At 35.8% G+C, this 22,770-nt stretch overlaps 1 protein-coding gene across 4 annotated transcripts in view; it reads left to right on the top strand.

Annotated features, from left to right (window-relative positions):
* The window catches only part of WDR25 (WD repeat domain 25), a 66,756-nt gene extending 45,523 nt beyond the window's left edge, over nt 1-21,233 (top strand). For all 4 annotated transcript variants that reach the window (XM_026111376.2, XM_026111375.2, XM_026111374.2 and 1 more), the window contains 4 exons: nt 5,477-5,607; nt 18,582-18,752; nt 19,750-19,890; nt 20,262-21,233. In XM_026111376.2, coding sequence (XP_025967161.1) covers nt 5,477-5,607; nt 18,582-18,752; nt 19,750-19,890; nt 20,262-20,483 — 665 coding nt within the window. In that variant the 3' untranslated portion in view covers nt 20,484-21,233. The remainder of the gene's footprint in view (nt 1-5,476; nt 5,608-18,581; nt 18,753-19,749; nt 19,891-20,261) is intronic.
* The last annotated feature ends 1,537 nt before the right edge of the window (nt 21,234-22,770 follow it).

Raw genomic sequence — 22,770 nt, 5'->3', positions numbered from 1 at the left:
ATTTATAACTATTTTATTTTTGGAATGTGTTTTGTACATCAGCGAATTCTTTGTTAGTCACAAATGAATCAGTACAATAGCATATGCAGAACATTGACTGGAATAATATATGCATATTATAGATATCTTTCATTTCTTTAATGTTACGATAGAGGGAATGTTCCAAGAAACTGGTACACTACCTAAGCTACTGAATGCTGCAGTTGTATTTTAATTCATGGACTGAGCTTGACTTCAACTGTAACTTCCTCAGACTTACAGTGAAGAACTTAATACTGCAGCCAGGCTACTGAAATTAAACTGTTGGGTTTGAAGGAAAGTTCAGATGATATATAACATGGCTACGTAAATCTGTGGGTTTTTTACTTGTTTTGTTTTAAATTTTTTGAGACTTTCTTAATGGAACGTTTTGCATCTCTAAGAGGATGGCCTGAATTTGACTTTCTCTTTTCTTTTTTATATCCTTATTTGGTAGCCCTACAAATACAGCATTGTTATCATTAATGTAATAGTATTTGTTCAAGTAAAAGTTTGTGTGCTCATAGATAATCATCTCAGGAGAGCTGTGACTTTCTTCTCCTATTCCCTCCCTGCCAAGGTATTATATGACACCTCAGAAAAGAGTGGATTGATTTTTTTTTTTTTTTGTTCTTTTTTTTTCTTTTGGGTGCACACAGGTGTCTTTGAAGTGAGGTCACCAGGTTCCTAGTAATAGAGGTTTATTTAGGTGTCACTAGCCAAAAAAATTTCTTTCAGCAGTTTTAAGTAACATGTTGAACATAGTTTAATGATCACATTCCATTAGGTGGGAGGTAACAGTAATATTCCTGGATATAAAGTCCTTGCAATAAGAGGAGGGGAAGATGTTTATTTTGGAGAAGTTTTTGAGGGTAAATGTTAAAATGATTTCATATTTTAAGTGCCTCTGGCAGACAGAGACTTGTAACTATAGGAGAAAACAAAATTGGGAAATGCATGTAGTCAGTATAACTTCAGTTCTTGGAAAAATAATCAAACAATTTTTAAGCACAGCAAGATTAAAAAAGAGATAAATAAGCCAACATCAATTTGTTAAGAACAAATCATGTCTGATCAATCTAATTTTCTTTTCTCACTGTTGCACATGAGAGAGCAGCAGACATCATAGATTGTGACTGTAATGAGATTTTTTTTTTATATAGTCTCATGTTTTTTTGTGTAAACAAAGTAGAGAAATCTGGTCTACTCTGCAAGATGAATGCAGAAGTAGTTAAAAACTGTTCACAGTATTTATCAGAAGTTTACTCTCATGCCATTATAGGCCTTAGACTTCACCTTTTTTTACAGCTTAGTGTAAGGAAGTGAATGCTTTTGGATTACTCGGGTAGGAGTGTGAACCTGAGGACCACTAAACACAGTTGCAAAGCATCCTGTGCTCAATAACTGTGTTGATGTTCTGTGGAAGAAATCACAATGTTAAATAGCCTTTAAAATATCTGATTTCATAGTTGAGCAGTTTCACAGTAGGCCACAGCATAAAAGGAACAGAAACATATGTTCAAAGTCTCTTTAAAGATTTTTTTCACACTGTGTATGTTACTGGTGGGCCTCTAATAAATGAAGAATTGAGTTAAAGCACTTTAGGAATATAAAACACATTGTAAAGCTGTAGTAGATATTGTTATGAAAATTCTGCAAATTAAAGATTGAAAGAAACATTTGCCTTCTACTTTGGAATAACAACCTCTCACACAGCAACGTGATCTGTGGCATGAATTTTTCCTCAATTAGCTAAACAGATTTTCTGACAAACATAATTTTCTACAGCCTGTAAGTTGGCTGAATCTTTGTTATGCCACCTTTAGGAACTAAAATACAATAAATGTGTATACAATAAATGTGCAAGCTTATGCAATAAAATCTATTGTATTCTATTATGGATAAGGGAGTCTTCAGCTAAAAAAGACATCCCTTCCAATATAAAAAATCAGACTCCAAAAGGTTGAGTATGTATTTAATATTAATAAGCTGAATAATTGTAGACAAAAGTATATGTAGCTCTAGACAGAGAATGATAGAAACATGGAGCAGGATCTTGAGAAAACATTGAAACTGGATTTCCCAAACTGTGGGGCAAAGTCCCATCACAGCAGTTACAAGTGCAGTGTGATAAGCAGCAAATTCTGTTCATAGTAGTAAAACACACTAAATGAAATTGGGACAAAAGAAATTGCTAATAGCTGAATTCACTATTTCACAATATTGAATTACACAAACTATTCTGCTGCACATCATCTTTCAAAATGATCTGTTCCATTCCTCAGATTAATATTTTAAACAGGTTATTGAGATTCTGAAAAATTTCCAGGGACAGACATTTCATAACTGTATAGAGAATGCATCTTGGCTGTTTAGCCCTGCAGTTCTAATACCTAAAAGGGAAGGGTTTAAGGAATGTACTTATGTGCATGTTAGGAAAGGCCATTTTGCTTTTGATCATAGCAGGGAATTTGGTTCAGGCATGTTTGTTTGACAAGCAGTTGTCTTTAGATTCTGTAGATTGTGTAATTTTTGGTCTAGCAATAGGAGAGTTTCATTGGTGTCGTCTTGTGATTCTCCCTGTTAGAGTATTTTATCCACTGCTGCTTTGCTCCCATATTTTCTTTCTACATTCCGGTCTTATTTTCTGCGACAAGACAGGGAAATGAAATTTATGTATACATCTAACAATGCTAAAGTCTTCAGAATACTGTTTGCTGATCTTCCAAAAACAGAGGTTAGATTGAGTTTCACTTTGGGGAGAGAGGGGTAAGATAAGAAAAAGAGGGGTTGATTTTAAAGTGTTAATTGAAGAACCTGAGTTTCTAAGATTAATGCATCATGGTTGTTCCTCAGACCAGTCAAATACCTCGCATGGTTAATATGCACATCAAACAGTAAGGTACCAGCTTAGCATAGCAAAAGGAAGCAAGTAAAAGAATACACAGGTAAATTAGATGGTCCAGTTGTTTGCAAAAATTTTAATCGTAAGTATTAGAGGGATGGCTTGTAATAATCTCAGAGCCATTAGTGACTGTCACCAAGAGCTTTTGGATAAATAACAGATTCTAGAAAACAAGAAAAGGGCAAACACAGTGCCCATATTTATCTTTAAGACATGGGGAGATAAGGTAGGGAATTAGAATTTTAGTTTCTGGAAAAATACTGAGTGAATGATCAAATTATTTGTAAGTAGAGGATGGGATGGGAAGACGAATTAACAACAAATTATGTTAAGTCAATCATTTCTATGGAACAGTAACAGATCTTGTAGTTAGAGGACATGCATCTTGAATTTAGTGCATGCCTTTTTTTGGTTGCGTCTTATGTGACTTTCTCATGCCTTAGGCTAAGGAAACATGGTCTACAGTGTCTGTTGGGACCACAATGGGAGGAAAATGCATGCATTGGGGGTGAAAAACAATGTCTTGCTGTGCAGGTAGAAACAGATCTCAGTAAAGTCAGCTAACCAATTGAAGTATATCAGAAGGTTAGAAGGTGAGCTTCACTAGATCGCTTAATATCTAGTGTCGTTTGGGCAGTAAACGTTATGGAGATTTGTGACTGCTTGATCTGATGTCGTATGTCCTTTGTGAAGCCATTTGACAAGGTTAGCACAGGTAGGCTGCAATTTTTCTAATTCCTGGCTATAGTGCAGTAAAAGCATTTTGGTTATACTCCTGGAGTTCTTATTACACTTGGTACTAGTAGGAACTAAGTTCCTTTGAAGCAAAATACTATTAAACTGACTGGTGAGCCTCTATGTGGAAATTTGGCATTTTCTCAAGTGTTCTGGATGACAGAGCAGTGTGTGTGCATGTGGCTTTTTTAAAGCCTGCAAATGATGCCTGGTAGTGGCATAAATGTGAGGAATTTCTTGTTGCTCCTGCTCCTCATAGTTCTAATACTTTCTTCCTTCCCTATGTTATTTTTTTCTATAGTCACCAGGATACTGAAAGCTCTCATGAGGAGAGGGAGTCACTATTGTGTATGAGGCAGCAGAGGGCCTCTGCTGCCCTTGTTACTTCTCATTTCTCTTTCTGGGGGAGGAACTGAATTAAGTCTTTCCTTCAGTATTGACAGAGGCCCTTTAAATCTTGCATGGGTCATTGGGGAGAATCCACAAAAAAATACAAAAGCTTATGTTCCTGTAGAATAGCAGTTTCCACCCCCCTGCCCCTGCAAACACACACTCTACTCTTCCTGCAATCTATTTTTCCCTGCCCCTAGTAGCTCAAACAGAACACACATGATAAAAAAAAAAAAAAAAAGAAATTTTACTTCAAAATGGGTAAATAAATAATATGGCAAGTCTTAATCTCCTGACTGTGCTCAACAGATGGGGAAAATGGAACTGATAATGAAACCAAATAAATTGGTTCCAAATCATGAAATTAACAGGGAAAATATATAAGAAGCTTTTGATACCGTTCACTTAATGGTAAGGATTTATACCCGTCACTAACTTTTTTTTTAAGCACAAAGTATTTCTGGATGTTTAAGAAAACTTATCTTAAGGCAACTTCCATCTGCTAAAAATCTAGATTGATGAATATTTTAAGAAGCTCTTGTCATAGTATTTTAAGTTTTTGACTTCTTCAGCACCTTCTTCACTGTAGTTTATGCAGTCACTTTATTTAATGTAGGTCTTTACAGATGATATGTAAAATATAAAATGTAAGTGAAACTGTGAAGTCAAAAAAGTTTTTCTCAGTCCATGCTGCTATTCTAAAATGATATTTCAGTGAATGTACATTAATATTATGAATTTGTTAGGATAAAAGCAGTGAACTGTGGAAAAATCCTATAAATGAATCTAGCTGAATTCCGTTGCCTTTGAAAGTGTCTACAAGCCAACCGATATTAACCACAGGATCCTGCGAAGATTAGTGTACACAATTAGATGTTGAGAACAGGGTAGTCATGGGAACTGCATACCATCATACCACGGCAATGGCTAATTATTTCCCACTTTGAAGATGAAGTTTTCTCTCTTACTTCACAGAAGTAAGTAAACAACTCAAGAGTGGAGTATAGTTCGGGATGTAGGATTTCTATGCAGACAGCAGTTGTCTTTTCTAGCTGTTATTTTTATCCTACTGAAAGAAAGACTGTGGCTTCTCTGTAGACAAACATTCATCTCTTGGATTTGTAGACTTAACTCGGCATGTCAACTGAACTGGGACCTCCGTGGAGCTCCTCTCCTTAGCGCGCAAATCTACTTGTTCTCTCACAGGATGGTGCAGAATCCCATGATCAGGATGAATTGAATGTTGATGGAAATCAGAGAGTTCAGTCTCACAGTTTCAGTAAATCCAAGTCGTCCCAGATACTTGAAATGTGCTAATATAAACATATTCAACTTTGATTGCCTAAGTATTTTTGAAAGTGGATTAAAATGAATAAAATATTTCAATTTATGTACAAATCTTCATCTTTACTTCTCATTTTGTTTTAGGGAAGCAGATATTTAGCAGCAAAAATGAATTTAGGATCAGCACACTGAAGTTCTACCCTACAGATTCAAATACTTTCGTTTGCGGAGGGTTCAGCCCAGAAGTTAAAGCTTGGGATATAAGAAATTGTCAGGTAATTGAAATCTCCCCCCCGCCCTTTATTTAGTTTATTTAATATACATTAATTCAAGGGAGTGATGAAGGACCCTTATAGGGGAAAGGAGGTAAGGTAATTACGCTTGCTTAAGTGCTCAAATGTGAGCAGTAAGTCAGGGCTCCACTTGTGGTCATTGTGTTTAAAAAAAAAAAAAAAAAAAAAAAAAAAAAAAAAAAAAACCAGCTTTTAAAAGTGTTTTGCTTTAAGTGTGTTTTCTAGTTTTGTAAACTTTTAGGTATGGTATTTGCAAAGGTTCTGAGGGCTCTGCTACTGAAGAATGATATCGTTTTATCAGTAAATATTAGGGATTAAATGTTTACAAACTAACCTGATGCACAATTTTTTGGTAGAATTTTAAAACTGTATTCAGAAGGAATTTACTTTTTGTTCTAAAAATAATCTCATACCTCAAAAGTTGCTAGTTCACATTCACATTGGTATGTTTGACTAATATGTTATTCTGTTTTTTATATCAGTATCATGTTTTCAATTTTTAGCATTTAGGATGTTTCCTAAGTTGGATATGCTGTGCTTTAGTAAACTGGTAGATGTGGTGTTCTTTGGATGAGATGTTATCCTGAAGTATCTTGCATTTGTCATCGATTGTGTTGCCTGTGTTGACATGAACCTCTAATGTTTTTGAAGCATGAAGAGAAACATTGTACATAACAAATATCAATTTTTTTGGCTTCTATAAATATGAGTAATATAGTTGAATTAAATAAAGCTAATAGTTCATTTCAGAATTGTAAAAAGGGGAAGAAAAAAAAAAAGCAGATGTGTTAGTAGTAAGCTGTATGGTAACTGTAGTTCCTTAAGTTGTTTGTGTGCGGATCAGGATGTGTGTGTATGTACCTTTTGTGTAGAAGCCTGGAGTGGTTTTACTTTCGTGAAAGATCACAGAGAGGCAGGTATGGCCTTTGCTTCTACTCTATCCTGAATCATAAAGGACTGTGTGCTCCCAGCTGCCATTCAGAGTTCAGGTGAGACCAGAGTTGCATTCCCTAACTGGGGAGAGGCAGGAAGAGCCGACCTCCTTGTGAACACAGCAGGGCATGGGACCGTGGCGACTGTAATCAGAGGAGTTCTTTGATTTCCTCTGAATTCCTGTGCTTGCAGATCCTGCTTATCCTGGTTAGCCATCTGTTTGCTCTTGAGGGTGACAGAAGGGCTCTGAACAAAGCTAAAGCTGCTTGTCCAAGCTCTGTGTCTGACCTTGATGCGCTAAGCAGAGTAACAGGGGAGAGATTTCGTATGTGAGGATCCTAACAGGAGAGCTCTGATGTAGTTACGGGAGTTGCTTTATTAAGGAACTACAGTGTTCTCAAGTAATCAGAAATCTATTTCCCGTGCTGCAATTGCTCCTTTAGATTTGTCACTGATGTTTGACAAAAGAATTTAATTCAATCTGGGTAATGAGATTGTTTAGTAAGTGTGTAAGATCTTTACCGTTAGGCTTCCCTCACTTCGATGAGAGCTTAAAGGAAAAGCGTGAGAGAGTACACATCTAGAGTGCCAAGTCTGAGACTACTCTAAAGTAAACTCATTGTCAATTTCAGAGTTACAGTACTAGCATGGAAAACTTCATGAAAAGGAGAATTGAAGTGATGGAATTTTTCCTATCCGTCATGCTTTTATTATGGTTAGTTTTCATTGATAAGTATGTAAAGAGACTCAAAACAGTTTCATCAGGGAAGATATTTCTAGTTTTAGATTGCAAAACAGTGAATACTTCAGATTAAGAATACCCATAAAACTTTTTCAAAAAGTTCTGAGCCATTTTTGTGGGAATGTTTTCCTCTCCCTTGCCCTCCCCCAGCGTTGCAGTGGTATACAGTATTCTGATGTCGTCACTAAGTGATTTTAGTATAGTCTCTAGAGTCAGGAGTTGATGAAGCATGGAAATAGATATCACACAAGTGGAAAATAGTACCAGTTCATAGGGTGTTCATTGAGTATGATCACAGGTCACCATGGAAATTTACTGTAAGACAAAAACTATTTTTTTCTTTGTCAAGGGTGGGGGGAGCAGAGGGGATAAAGACTAATGAAAGTCTTTTCTCCTGAACAGCAGGGCCAGTGATTCCATGGTATGCAAATAAGGGAAAATGTAATTTTTCTTTCTTGAAACTCTAAGAGTAGACCTAATTGTGGGCAGGAGGTGCCATCTGTAACTATATAGTTAACTGTCCTTTTTAATGTAAGAATCCATTTGTATGTCATGTTATGTTGAACTTCCTTTAAAAAGTATTTCAGGAGTTAAATGGGAAAATGGAAACAGATTTTTGTAGAAGTTAGATTGTTGATCATAATGTCAAATTTGAGATATTCGATCCTAGTCAAGAAGAAGATGGCAGAAGTGGGGACAGAACATTCATTCTGAGACTGTCTAACCTTGTGCAATAAGCTTTCCCATGAATGATATTGTGAATTAAAGGGCTAAATAACAGATATTACAGCTTGTGCTGAATAAACTATTTCTGAGTCATCTCCTGGGTCTGCTGTTCTCCTTTTTTGGTGTCTGTGCCAATGCCTGGTATTTTGGTTTTGTCTTGGAATGATGTTATGGTTGTACCAAGAGAAATGACCTGAAAAGTGCAGTAGTTCTTGATTCCTCCCTCCCTCCCTCTTCATGAAATTTCAGCGTTTCAGTACTGATTCCCCTTGGTGCCAGACAAGGTATCAAGCAATGCTTTATACCAAGTAAAGAAGACACTAAATATGCCCATTGCTCGAGGAAAGCAGCTTCTTCCCTTGTTAAACTGGTGCCTTGGCTCAACCACAGCCAATATCATACATTGATTTGTCTCACCAGCTTGCTTGTAATTCAGGCCTGTGTAACCATAGTTTCACAAAACAGTTCCTTTGGAACATGAGCAGATATTGGACAGCATGTGCTTTTTAGCCTTGAAAGAGGATGCAGACCAGTGTATGCATCCCATGCTGTAACTGCCAAATATTGACAACCAGTTTAGCTTACTGCACCACAGAAGATGCCTCCTGCAGAAATGTATGCATGTCTTTCCTACAAGACTGGAGTATATTTATTGACAAGGGGCAGTTTGATAGGCTTCTTCTCAGATAAACTTTTTGAAAAGCAGAGAAGAGGAAATTCCTTCATATCCCTCACTGATGATCAGCATTACTGGAACAGGGAGAAGGCAAGTAGACAGAGTGTAGGACATGGTTTGCATGAGATGTTACGGCAGTAAGGAGCAGACACATGAAATGAGAGGGAGTTGCAGTAGAAGATGAAGAAATAAGGAACAATGTAAAATTGGTAAAGTATTTTAGTTTATAAAAGGTACTGTTATAAGAAGGCACAGGAACAGACCAATACTGATAAACTAGACTTTAATAGCTCACCCATTCCTATCTTCTGTAATTCTGATGAAACCTACCTTTGCTTGATATGATCTGATATAATTTATTTCTAATATTTTTGTGTAAACTACATGTCTAGCAAAATTGCAATGAGGAAAACTCTAGTTCTCAGTACTTTACTACTGCACAGTAATAAGAAATGAGAGTTATGATTGGAATCACCATCTTGCAGGGTTGCAGGGAATGACATAGAAGCTGCAGGTGTGCCTGCATGCAGACCCACTAGTGAACACTTTGGCAACATCCCTAATTCATTTCCAGAGGACAAACACGCATTGTAAAAGCCATTTATGTTTATATAGGCTAGTAGAAGTGAAATGTGAATACTTAACACTTTATTATTGACTGTACGTTCACTCTAAAGGAACATTTTTCTAGTTTTCTGCTAATTAGAAAGTTTATCTTTGAGAGTTGAACAGTATTTTATTGTAACTTATGCTTTGCTGCCCAACTGCTTTTTATTTTGTCCTCTTTACTTACCGATCTGGGCATGGTGCCTCTTTCTAATGGGTGCAGTGAGGTATTTGTCTTTCCATGGGCCATACCATGTCCTCATTTTAATATTGTTGCCTATGTAGAGGGTACTTAGGATCATTGCATTATGAAGTTTTTCATTTGAACTGAGAATATTGCTGTTGTAACATCTCTGACTGCGTGTTCTGAAATCCTTCGATCACATTTAATGATGTGATTTCTTAGTAGGCAGGGCTTTCTGTGGCCAGGTTATGATATATAGCAAAAATTAGACTAGCTGAATAATTCCTTTTTATCTCAAAAATTGGCCATATGCTCATTTTTGTAATGCTGAAGTTCCATCCTTAGGACCTACCTTAAAGAACTGTTGAATGGTGAAGAATGAAAACACTAGTTGTTTGCGTAGCTAGTCCTGCAGCACACTGCTGTCCTTGGAAAGATTTTGTGCAACTCTGTTTCTATAAGCTGATGCTAATGAAAAGATAATGGTAGCATCCCACAGTATTACAAAGAAATAATTTGCTGTCCAAGAGAGTGAATGAATGAATTCATGGGTATTCTGACACATAGAATAGGAAAGGTTTTAGGCTTACTGAAACACAAAACCAGCCTGTTTCTTTTGTACCAGTTCTATACCTCATTCTCTGAGGAAGGCTTTAGAAGCCATTACCTGCTTTGTTCATTGGGACACAATTATATTCCTGCAGAACTTTGTCAGTCAGAAAGCTATCTAATTAAGCAGTGCATTAGGAATATTAGTTTTAATAAGGAGTAGTATTTAATCAGCCTAGGAAGTGGAAGGTGTAGCTTTAGCCTGGAAACAGACACTGATCTTTTTTTGATGTGTTTGTTAATTTGAAAACCGTAGTTTTCTAGTTATGTATTGTGATTGACTAAATCAACACTGTATTTTACTGTCTCACCCTGGAACATTTCCAAAGAAGAGAGATACAGTTTGTGTTCTCCTTTGTTTTTCCTGTCTGAGGTAGCCATATCTCAGTAGACTGTTAGGCACCTAAATTCACGTTCATTCTAAAATAATGTTTCGATTTGAAGAACTGTGTGTTTGAATGTTGAAGATCATAGCTGAGTCGAAAATAGGGGAAAAATAATCAAACTCTGGTTATGGCTTCCTCTTACAGAATGAATACCACATATGCAAAATAATGTAGTTATACTTCAAACTATCAGCTATAGAACAGTTTGATTAGGCATGAGTTATCAATATCTAATGTCTGCTTCTCCCTCCCCAGTTTTGGGGATTTCAATAGATTCTTCAAGTACTCCTGTGTTTTCAGCTATATTTTTATCTTTGTTCAAATGATACAAACAACTTGTTATTCCGTCTTCTACACTTATGATCATGATCAAGATTGGACAAATTGTACTGCCTAATATTTCAAAATTTATCCTGTTATAATGAGTACTTTTTGCTTTTAACTGAACTAGATGGTAGAGGGCTTGTTCTACTTAGTTTCAGTTTTGATGCAAACATCCTTAATATCTTTCAAGTGCTTTCATCCTAATTCATTACAAGATTTTCCTTGGTGTTCTTGCTGTTATAAGTTTGCAGTAGCTTTGGTCCTGTTTTGCCTCAAAGTATTATTTCAAGTGATTTAACTTGTCATTCAGCTTGGAATGATTGTGTGGGTGAAGTAATGATTTCCTCACCCCCAATTATCATACTCCTGATGGCATTTTCAGACTTTGCAGCATATTTTGGTAATGTAGTGAACATCCTAAATCAAGTGCTTGAGTGGTGTTACTCGCTGCACATTGAAAACTCAATTTCAGCGTTCATCCAATTTCAGAGGTGGTTCTTTAGAATGTATTCCTGTGTTTTAATGGGCTATCCACTTGCACATCTTAAATTTAAATAATTAAGGCAAAATAATCATCATATTTCAAATGCATAACTTGAAAAGTATCTGACTTCTCACTTAGGAACTGATGTTATGTTCTTGGTCTGTGCTGCTGAGAGAAATTTCCGTGGAGACTCAGAGAAAAGCAATAACCATCACAAAAATGGAGGGAATGACTAATAAGAAAACTGTTGTCCAACTACACATATATATTACTTATGTGCAGTAGTTGAAAATATGTGAAGGTAGGTTTGAGGCAGTCTTTTAGCTACTAAACCCATGAGAAATATACAGTAGTCTATTAATCAGAAAAGCAGATATCAAATCTGTTTTACTAAAAAAAAAAAAAGTGTTGAAAACATGTATTGTTATCTTTTTCTGTTGAGCAAATAGGCAAAATGATTTCAAATGTAGCACTGGGTATTGCACAAGATGAATGAGAATAGAAGAACAATAAGGAAGTTAAAATCTTCAAGGTAAAGTTAAGCAATATACCTCACAGAGAAATGAATGGTTGGAGCAGCTTGTTAACTGCTCAGTAAAATGTAAAGCATACAGGCAACTCAATATTAGAGACAAGTAATCAAAGCCTGAAAAAATAAATAGAAGAGGGATTTGAATAGAATTTAAAGACCTATTGTAGTGGTATTTCATTCTGTTTGTGTTAAACCCAGTTTCGTGTCTCTGGAGAAGAGATTATTCTGGAGACTTTTTATTGCTGTGTGATGGGTTGATTAAATTTATGAAAGATTTGGAAAATGTGTATGCAGACATTTTGAAAAGACCCCAAAATTTTGAAGAGAGCTGCTGTGTTAAAAGAAATGCTGATCTTTGCATTGTTGACCAAAGGGACGGCATCATACTGAACAGGGTCCCCATAGAGTCCTTGGACCTCAAAGCTGAACCTCTAAAAGCAGACAGCCCTGTAAAAGGAATCACACAGTAACACTGACACATTAAATTAGTCATGTATTTTAGAGGTATTCCCTTTTTCTCCTGGGCTGTGGAGAAATGTCTTAAGATGTCCAAGCCAGTTGCGTTACACAGTCACTTGCTGTTCTGGCCAATCTACATTAGCTTTTTAGACAGGAGGCAATATATATATTCCAACCACTTATTCTACCTGAAACTTTAATATTCTTTGAAATACTGAAGCAAAACAAACGATTGAGCTTATATCTTTTAGGTCAGCATTAAGGATTTCTTTGTGTTCACAAAAGCAAAATTATTGCAGCTAAATGCTTTATTTTTTTAAATTTGGATTCCTAGTCTCACCCAGTTGTAATATCCATTACGATTTGTAATGGACTGTAATATCCATACCCATTTCTGAAATTGAGGCCTTATAAGCTGTAGAACAAATTAGAAAAATGGTGGAAGCAATTATTTTGAACTTCTAAAATTAGACTGGAAAATGCACTGCAGAATTTTTATTATTTCTAGAGCAAGGGTAGAATAATGATAGGTCTTTTTCCATATTGGTATATTATTCTGAGTTGAACATAGTTACAATTTTGTAACCAAGTCAAACAATCTAAATTTTTGTAGCTGTCAAACAATCTAAGTCAAACGATTTTAAAAAAGAGATACTCTTCATATTGTTGATCAATTTATCTGTATTTGAGTTTATAAAGAACTAAGCCTAAGTCATTAAAGAATAGTTAAATCCAATAAATTTAGAGTGCAAGTGCAGTGCATTTGTTTCCCTGGAAACATTCTATTGCAATATTTTTTTTTTAAGATGAGATGCAGTCATTTTAGGTAGCACATATTTAGGAGACCTAATGAATTTGTCTTGAGATGGCATATAAATATAAAAAAGGCTGTAGAAATTGGTGGAATTATTTGCACTCCTGGTTTCTATAGAAACAGCCAATACATAGACATGTACTGGTGGTGTTACAATGAGCAATGTAATTAAAATAAGATGATTTATGCTGCACTTCAGAAAACTATAGTTATTCTTCTTGTACTGTGAGAGAAATCCTTACTGAATCCATCGACGAAAAGTTCGAAGAAACATGGTGCAGGTAGATTTGCACACGCTTCATGGTGTTTGTTTTTTATTTCAATTAATATTAAATATTAATTTACTGTTAACATACTGTGGTCCTTTTTGAGTATGAAAGCCCATTTTATGTGGCTACAATGCATACATGGGCAGTCCCTCTGTGTTTATTTGGAAGGCAAACACTGTGGTATTGCAGGATGAGAATCGTAGATCAGTCTGTACATACAGCCCCTCCAGGAGCAGCCACCCCTGAAAAAGGGAGCACTGAAATACGTCAGGAACAAAACATACCTGCTTCTGGAGCATGGGTGTGCAGGGGCGAGGGTGCTGGGGAATAGCCCATCCTGATCTGATCTTGTTTAGACAACGGACCAAACAGTCTTTAGGTAAGACAGATTCCACAGGTGGGGTGCAGGCAGGGACTTGATAGGTCCCTGAAGATTATGATTTTTTGTGATTGAATAGAAACATCTGTTTTGGGGCAGAGCTGAGGCTCAGTCTTAGTCCAGTGCTGTACCTCCAACAGTGGACAGTATGCATTTAAAAAGAAAAAAAAAGAGGGCAAACTTCCTTGGTATAATTCCCAAGGAAGGTTATGCAGATGTTTCTAAATTAGTTTTGAGACTTTCTGAGCCATAGAGAGTGGTTTTGTCTTTCATATCTTTCTATGAATTCATTCTTTGAGTTTGTTCTTGATTTTTAGCATCTGTGACAACCTGTAGCAAGGAATTCATCAATTTAAATACGCATTGTGCAAAGAATTATCCCTTTCTGTATGTTTTGAGGCTGCCTTCTGCTGGTTTAGATTCTAAATTCGTATAGAAGAAACCATTCACTTTCTCCATGTCATCCAGTCTTATTTATTTCAGATTCTTTCAAATTCCCTTTAGTCATCCCATTTCTTGACCAGAAAGTTCTTGGTTACTGTTCCTAAGAGAGGAGTCATTCTGTATCTTTGTTCCTTGTCTGTCTTCTATGTCTAGATTTCACTTCCGTATCCTATTTGAGATGGGGTTACAATTTGAAATAGAAAATTTGATAGAATATTAATTTTTTTCCGATAGCTGAAACTTTCTGTCGCAGGATTCTCATGCCTTCTCAAGCAATCTGAAATGGTCTTTTTAAAAGTCCATGTATACAGTGTTTGTAGCTAAAGCCTTATAGGTTAGTATGAGATTAAGCTCAACAGTTTCTTCTTTTTAATCGGTCTCCCCTCCCTTTTAATTATGCTCAGAATGCTTATACAATCTTGAGCTTGTGTCTTAAAACATTAGCAGTTGCAAACCTTACAAAAATACTTAATTAAATAGAAAAGCAAAATACTTTTTTTCAGTGACAAAATTTACCAGGTTTATGTTAAAATTCTTTAAAAGAACTCAACAGTCTAGAAGAACATAAAACCATACCATTCTTGACCTTTCTGTTTATGGTATTATCATTTTTTTGATTAAAATTACCATTAAAGCTTTTTAGATGAGGATCAGAAACATAATTTGGATTTGTTATTTGTTCACTTGCTCTTATGAAGTACTCTATTTTTGTTTTTGTTGCACGTGAGTAGGTAAAAAGGCAACAGTACTCATCAACCTCAACACCACATAGAAAATCTATAGAGATTAGCGTGTGATTGGAATGAATTTTCTCACTCTGTAAGAGTAGCTCATTTAAACTGTGATAAATTAGCATTGGTTCCTGTCAACACAAGTGGCTTCCACTGCAGTAGAGAAAATACTTTTATTTTGTGCAAAATAAACTTTTTTTTAAACTGAAATGCACATTTCCTTGTTGTTGTTAGTACTGGTGTAGCACTGTTTCACAGCTGAAACTTGATCAGTCTCCCATTATATTAATTACCCAACATGCTGTTAGGAAGAGGCAGTTTCATGCCAAAGCACTCAATCTTAAAAGGTCAGATAGGAAGTAGAAAAATAAAATATGACTATTTTACAGGTTGGGGATTAAGGCACAGACTAATTAATGTTTTTTTCATGATCATCTGGATTATCTGTAGTCATGCTAGGTTTTGGGACCTTATGTACTGATTCTCAGAGCAGTAACTATGTAAAAGCATGACTGTCTCATGACTTACGTAAAGATCAAGTGGGTTTTTGGAAAGTGAAGTGCACCTAGGTTACTGGTGGCCAATATGGAGCTGGGGAGAGCAGCAGATTCTCAAGTGCTTGTATGTAGGCTTGGAGCTCTCTTGAAAAACAAAATACAAGGCATTGCATGTACTTTATACAGAGAAGTGTGATAGACCATCCATACAGAAATACCTAACTTGAATTCACCATCACAGCATGCTTTTCAAATCACCAGAGCTATAAGAATCTATTTGAAACTGATTTAGTTTGCTTAAATTACCTTTCTTGAAGAATGTCTGTAGCCATGAACTCTTGCCTTAGTAAAGAAGCGCTTTATTATTACGTTGGATTTTGCGGACACCAGAAACTTTAGGCCTTCCTTTGAAAGGATTTCTTTTGTGTCCAGAAAATATTTAGATTGAACAAGGGGACTGTAGGTTTTCAAAGGCTTATGGGTGATATGTCTGCAAACGGAAAAAGAGCAAATGCTCTTCTTAACAAACGAAAGCCAGCAGGGTAGGAAGGCTGATGCTTTCCTCAAGCAAGTTCCTCGAGCATGTCATGAGTTAATTGTCTAAGGTAGAACAAAGCAGGTTTAATTATGAGTACTTATCAGAGCATGGGTGTTGCAATTGGTTATTTTTGAAAACTATCTTTACAGGGGAATTTAGATATTATGCATACCAAATTTCTAGCTGCTAATCAGTGTTAATTTATTGTTTGAGTCTGTTCTTACTATGTGGTCAGATGATTAAACTTCATTGTTTTTCTAAGGTAAATATCAAAGGTCTAGAAAAAGCTCTGTAACAGAAAATTATCTTTATAAAATTAGTATAGAAGACTTAAGATAAGCAGGGAAAATTGGTTGAATATCTTATTAAATAACAGACAAGCGAAACTGTATATATGTACTTGTACATACCCATAAACATTTTTTGGAAGCCTCGAGTAGCTGAAGGTCCAAACGGTATGTTTGACTTTGTTGGTTTCATCTTTGAAATATTAAAATATTAAAGAATCACTACCCCAAATCACTGTATGCTACTTTTTTATCTTTTATTGCTGTACATTGTTCTTTTTCACTTCCTGGCATTAATTGGCCTTTGTCTCTGCTTCCCTCTCCCTGTTTCTCCACATATTTGTGCTTCTGCATCCTCTGATCTTCCCAGCTGTCTGGGTGAGGACTCGTCACTTCTGTAAAGGTGCCTGTTGCTAGGTAACTGCTTCTGTCAGGTATCTCTGCCTGGTAGAGCACCTCACTGCATTTGTAGCATTTAATATTTTTTATTTTCCTTTTTTTTCCCCCTCTCAATTTAAATTTAATTTTCAGTTCTGCTGCAGTTCATCCAACTGTCAGGATTCTCTGTGGTTTCTATTTCTCATTTGAGGCACCTATTATAAGTATATTTGTTTTTTTACTTTTTTACTCCTATGGAATAGCTTAATATTCTACTAATGAACTGTGGACTTCCTTTTTTAACTGTCAAGAGAGATATGCACAATGATTTCTCCATAGACAAAGTTGGGGCTATAAATATGCAAATATCACTTTTGGCTTTACAAAGTTTAATTGCTTTGTATATTGTGCAGATTACTAGGATGAAAATGACTGACTAGAGCAGTAACGCATTTGTATATTCACTTAAAAATGCAGACAGATTGCTGAAAAGTGCGCCAGTTTTTTGTTCGACAGGTTTACATCTTGTTGATCTCATTACGGTATGTGTGGAGTGCTTGCATGACCAAGGTTCTTTGCCGAATGCAAACATTACGTTTCTGAACCGTACATTTCACAGAGCCTGTGAAAGGCAGTCGCAGCAGTTGCTGCACTGAAATCACAGGAAATAGAGCTCAAAAGGACCTCAGGAGATCGTCTAGTCTATCTCTCTACTCTAAAGCAGGATTAACTAGTTCTGAATACTTCCAAGCAGTCATAGATTTTGACTTTGAGGCAAGAATTAGGAAATTGTCATGTTGTATATGGTATCTTAAATTACTTTTCTTCTGTTGGGTAAAGTATAAAGCAGAAGTTGGAGGGTATAATCCAGAATATTTTATTGCAATACCTGAAATCTAATTTTATGAAAATGTATGTGCTTACAGTATCTAGAAAAGCACTGGGCCAATGAACTCAATAGTCATGTGCAATGTTATGGGTATAAGGCAGACACTGAAATGTCTCATAAAGCTGAGAATCACTTCAGTATAATACTTCAAGAAATCTCTGTGCTTTGTTGGCATTTCTAGTTAGGTTACAAGAACGACTTACTTCTGGGCAGCCTAGTAGAAGTGCAAGCTAATATCTTTTAGCTATCTTGGAGCAAAATTTAAATATTAATAACTAAGAGAATTACAGTATCCTAGTTTTAAGGATCATCACGTGCAGAGAGAAGTCAATCTTCATTTGAGGCAAATCAGAGAAAAAGAAAGCAAAGGTATTGATTTGCAAAATTCAAAATAGGCAACAGGGTTGCAGAATTTCCTAAAGAAAGGTGGAAAGAAAGGAAATTGAAATTATTCATATATTATTTAGAGTAGCTTAAACTCTCACTTTATAAGGTTCAACTTGCAGGCCGTTAAAATATTCAGAGTCCTGTAGCCGAGGATCCATTTCTTCATGTTTTCAACCCACTTCAGTATAAGTCATGAAAGAGAATCTAGATTTGGAAACTCTTATTTTCTTTTATGTAACACACTTCTTTGAAGATTATTCAAATGCATTTCCTCTCTGTCAACAGCCTTCTCTTAATCCTAATTAATGACTCCCTCTCCCTGTACAGGAAATGTTAATGTCCTAAAGCTTTGGCCATGTGTGGTTGTTGCCTTCTAAGAGTGTGCTAGCAATTGCTCTTGTGTTTGACTAAAGCCTAAATTTGTTATTATTCCAGTGTGGAATATGTAAATAGCAAACTGATGCTTTCTTTTAGAAAGCATTTAATTTTTCTGTGCATGGACTCTTTACATACATTAACAAACTACTTAGTTAATACACTTGTATTTCAACATTTAAAAATGAGCTACTTCTGTCATGTTTTAAAATAATACATATTTTATTTGAGACAGCCATTAATACTGAGAACAGATTTTTATGCCCTTTTTATCTATACAAAAATAACAAACTTTCATGTCTACTAGGTGATAAGAGTATACAAAGCTGCAGTACAACAGACATTGGATATATTGTTTCTCCCTGAAGGAAAAGAATTTCTTACAAGCACGGATGCAGTGAGCCGGGACTCAGCTGATCGTACCATTATTGCATGGGACTTCCAAAGCGCTGCGAAAATCTCCAACCAGATTTTTCATGTAGGTTTAACAACTGTTATCATTTGGGTGATGATTTAGTACTTCATGCTTGTCAGCATTATTAAAAAGCTTTTGATATTCTAGAAGATCATTGTGAGATTTATAAAATGCTCTTAATATAAGTTGAGTTTTAGCAACATTTACTTAGTCTTTGAAAAAGACCTGAATTTAGGCAAGTCCACTACAGTGTCATTCTAGCGTGCCAGTGGTGTATGAGAGTTGTTGCTTTACTACAGTGTTTCTGTCCCCACAGTTTCCCTAGGATAGCAAAATGATACATTTTTCATCAGCTGCAGTGAGGGTTATTGACAAAATGTATGAATTTAATATTTGCACAGTAACAGTAACCTGATATATACATATCGATATGTAGTAAGTCTAAATCAGAGGCAACACTTACCTTTCTCAAAGGCAGGTGCAGTATTTTTCTCAGTAATCCATGCAGGCAAGATGTTTAAAGGCCTGAACCATCAAGAAAGGCTGACAGCTTCAGAGGAGGTGGCTAAGGAAGTTCACAGATGATTCTAACTCCCTGCAGATTACATTGTGCTTTCTAATTCCTTACTGCTAGACACAGTTTCCCCTCAGAAGCATGCAGTGCTCTGCCATTGAGTACTCCCAGGCACACCACCTAACGATGTTTTGATTTCAGAGCCCAGTACCTTACACTACCTAGAACTTCCTTCCCATTTCAGCACATTTGAATGACATGACAAAAATTCTGATGTTCTTCCCACCCTGCCATATAGCCCATTGTGCTCAGCATTCACCGTCACCCTGGTGTCCCTCCCTTGCAGAACTATCCTACAGCCAAAGCTTGCTTAATTTGTATTTGTGGCTTCAAAAAAAGTTTCTTCTGTTATGTAACAGATACTATAGACACAACTTATGTTTACTTTGTATTTTATGGTCTTTCAAATATGTCAAAAAAAACCCTGATTCTTTTGAACAAATGTTTTATTTTCTACAACAAAGCTATCTTTTAAATTATTTTCAGGAGCGTTACACTTGTCCAAGTCTGACTCTGCACCCAAAAGAGTCTGTGTTTGTTGCTCAGACAAATGGAAACTACATGGCACTGTTTTCTTCCCAACGACCTTACCGGATCAACAAAAAGAAAAGATATGAAGGACATAAGGTATCTTTCTTCATTGAAAACTTAGTATTCAAGCCTAGAAGTAAGATAACAAAGTATCAGTGCTTTTTAATATATCTGCTGGTAATGTTGGTGTATAAATGAATGATAGATATTATTTGGAATGCTTTGCTTTCCTGTATTTTAATCAATTTTGAATCATATATACTGAGTAAAATAGTTATTAGAAGACTTTGTGAACAGTTAATAGCTTGATTAATTATGTGTTATAGCTATGTCTTAATACACACCTGGGGAAATCATTAGTGCATATTTATTTAGAGATACGTTTTTGTACCATACTCATTTTCAGTAGATCACAATGAACTTACCTAATCAGTATCAGGAGTTTACACTGTTATTGATTTTTACAGGTGGAAGGATTTGCAGTGGGCTGTGAATTTTCTCCGGATGGCACACTTCTGGTGACAGGAAGTTCAGATGGCAAAGTATTTTTCTACAACTATCATACTGCTAGGATTATTCGCACTCTGTCTGCACATAGGGAAGCCTGTGTGAGTGCAACATTTCACCCAGTCTTGCCATCACTCCTTGCAACATGTGACTGGGCTGGAGAAATCAAGATCTGGCAATAATAAGCCATAGTCACTTTTCAGGATGTCTCCTGTGAGGTTATCAAAGACATAGGGACATAGGGTCTGGTGTTTCCGAATGGATAAGTCAAGGTATGCGGTGTGAGTTTTTGTTATGAGTAGAAGAGATTATTGTCTTATTTTTCTGTGACCTCTAAATGTATGCTTTGATAATACAATTAAGCTGATCTTGTGGTTAGCTGATAAAGAAAGAAGTGGGCTTACTCTCTTTTCAGGCATTGGCCACAAATTTCTGCCTTTTTTTTTTATGTCAACTTTCTTGTGCTCATCAAGCCTTAGACTGGTGTGAGTAGCTAAACTTGAAGAAAACTATTAATCTTTTTGTGTAGCTTTTCACTATAGCTTTCTTAAATTAGTTTTTCATTAGTTTAGCTCTCCCTCCAGTCAATGAAGGGTTAGATAAGCACCAATGTAGTTCAAGACAAAACAGCTTCCTCTACACACAGGAAAGCAGGTGGGACTGCCTCTTTTGGAAATAGGTAGCCTTTTGATCAGCTCAACTTATTGTAAAGTGTAAAAGAATCATCTTTGTCTTTTACATCTTTAGTGTAAAAGAATTCTAAGGCAAGATTTTCAAGATAATTTGGAGTTAATTCTGCAAGTCAATAGGTTAGTGTTCTCAAAATCTCCTATCTAAACTTAAGAGTCTTCAACTTGTTTTTATGACTGTATAGACAAAGCAAACGATATGTAAATATTTTTACTAAAAAAATAAAACACTTTTTTACATGGTGTCTGTATTTCTGTTTTATTCTTGTTGCTCTTGACAAGTTAGTACTTAAGACTCTCAGGGAATCAATAATTGGGAGAAAATCAATATGCTACCTTATGTAATTTATTGCAAACACACACAGAACCTTACAAAGGCTTATAAACAGTAGTAAAAAAAAGAAATCCTATAAGGAATGTGGGAAGACTGACTCATTTCCCCATACTTCTTCATGCTTTAACTTATATATTGCCACTTATAAAGAGAAAATTGTCATCAGGTTATACTGTACAGGGGCATGCTCATTGGCATTCAGACTGGAGCTGGGCCATTCTGCAGCAAATAGAAAATTCATTAGGCATAACTGCATTTGCATATGTATAGATTACTTCTAAATGTATTTTTAACTTTGCATTCCCTGAACTTTCATTGCTTGAGTCTGGAAATCATTATAATATATCTTGTGTGTGTGTATCTGTGTGCACACGGACACACACATGTATTACATAGGCAATATGTATTCTCAACCTTAATTCTGTATGAATATAGCATGTTATCTTGCAGCGAGTGCTTTTAGCTTGGCGTATGTTTGGTCAGATAGGTCTATAAAGGTATTTCAATACAGAAGATCATTCTGAGCAGATTGTCTCTGTCATAGAATCCATAAAGCATGTGTAATAATGTTTCATGTGTAACTTTTATTCTTATGACTTGTTCTTACATAAATACAAAATATTTTTACCATTTTTCATATACTTGGTTAAAATGACTTTTCCAGAGAGAGTTTTTTTGGAAGACTCTTGCAAATGGCATATTTGAATTAAGTAACGAGGAAAATGTATTCCATTCGTTTGTAGTTTGTGCTCCTTTTAACTTGTATATAACCTGTACCAAGACTTTGGATCCAGTTTTCCTTGAGCTTTTAAATTGTTTGAAATCTGGATCCAAATATTGTGGCTTGAAAACATACATAGTCTTAATCCTCTTGTCAGCAGCTATGATGGATTTTAACAAAGGGCAATCAATTTTAGTGAACCATGCAACTTAAAGCAAAAAGCTGGGGAGGGTTTCTTTTCTTTCTTTTATTTTCTTTTATTTTGTTTTTCCTTTCCTGACTGTTCTCAATGTCTTGCTTCCTTTTTTGACAGTTAGCTGTTCCATTGTAGCCTGGATTTTGCACTTCTGTTCTTGATTGTTTCTCTAGCATACAAGCTAACTGTACCCTTTAAATGATGACTGGTTCAGTGATTTGATGAGTTACTCCTAATTCAAGCTGTGGTACTAGGTTTTATGGGATTCTTTCTAGACCATCTCCATAAACGTCAGAAGGAGTTCAGCTGAAAATGACAGAGTAAGTGCCTGTATTTTGACAGGCTGAGTAACAGTTTTAGTTTAGAAAAATAGTTTTCTAAGAGAGTCTCTGTATCTCTTTCTGTTCAGCTATTTTAGTTCAAAAGGTGCTATTGCCACTTTAAAACTTCTGGTAATTGGTTGTGTGTATAGGAAGGATGGGCAGTACGATAATATATCCTTTTATCTCTTCAAGATACTATCGTGGGC

The sequence above is a fragment of the Dromaius novaehollandiae genome, chromosome 5 (genome assembly GCF_036370855.1).
Source record: "Dromaius novaehollandiae isolate bDroNov1 chromosome 5, bDroNov1.hap1, whole genome shotgun sequence".
Taxonomy (NCBI): Eukaryota; Metazoa; Chordata; class Aves; order Casuariiformes; family Dromaiidae; genus Dromaius; species Dromaius novaehollandiae.
Note: the sequence above shows the minus strand (reverse complement) of the source record. Positions and strands in the feature narration are given on the sequence as shown.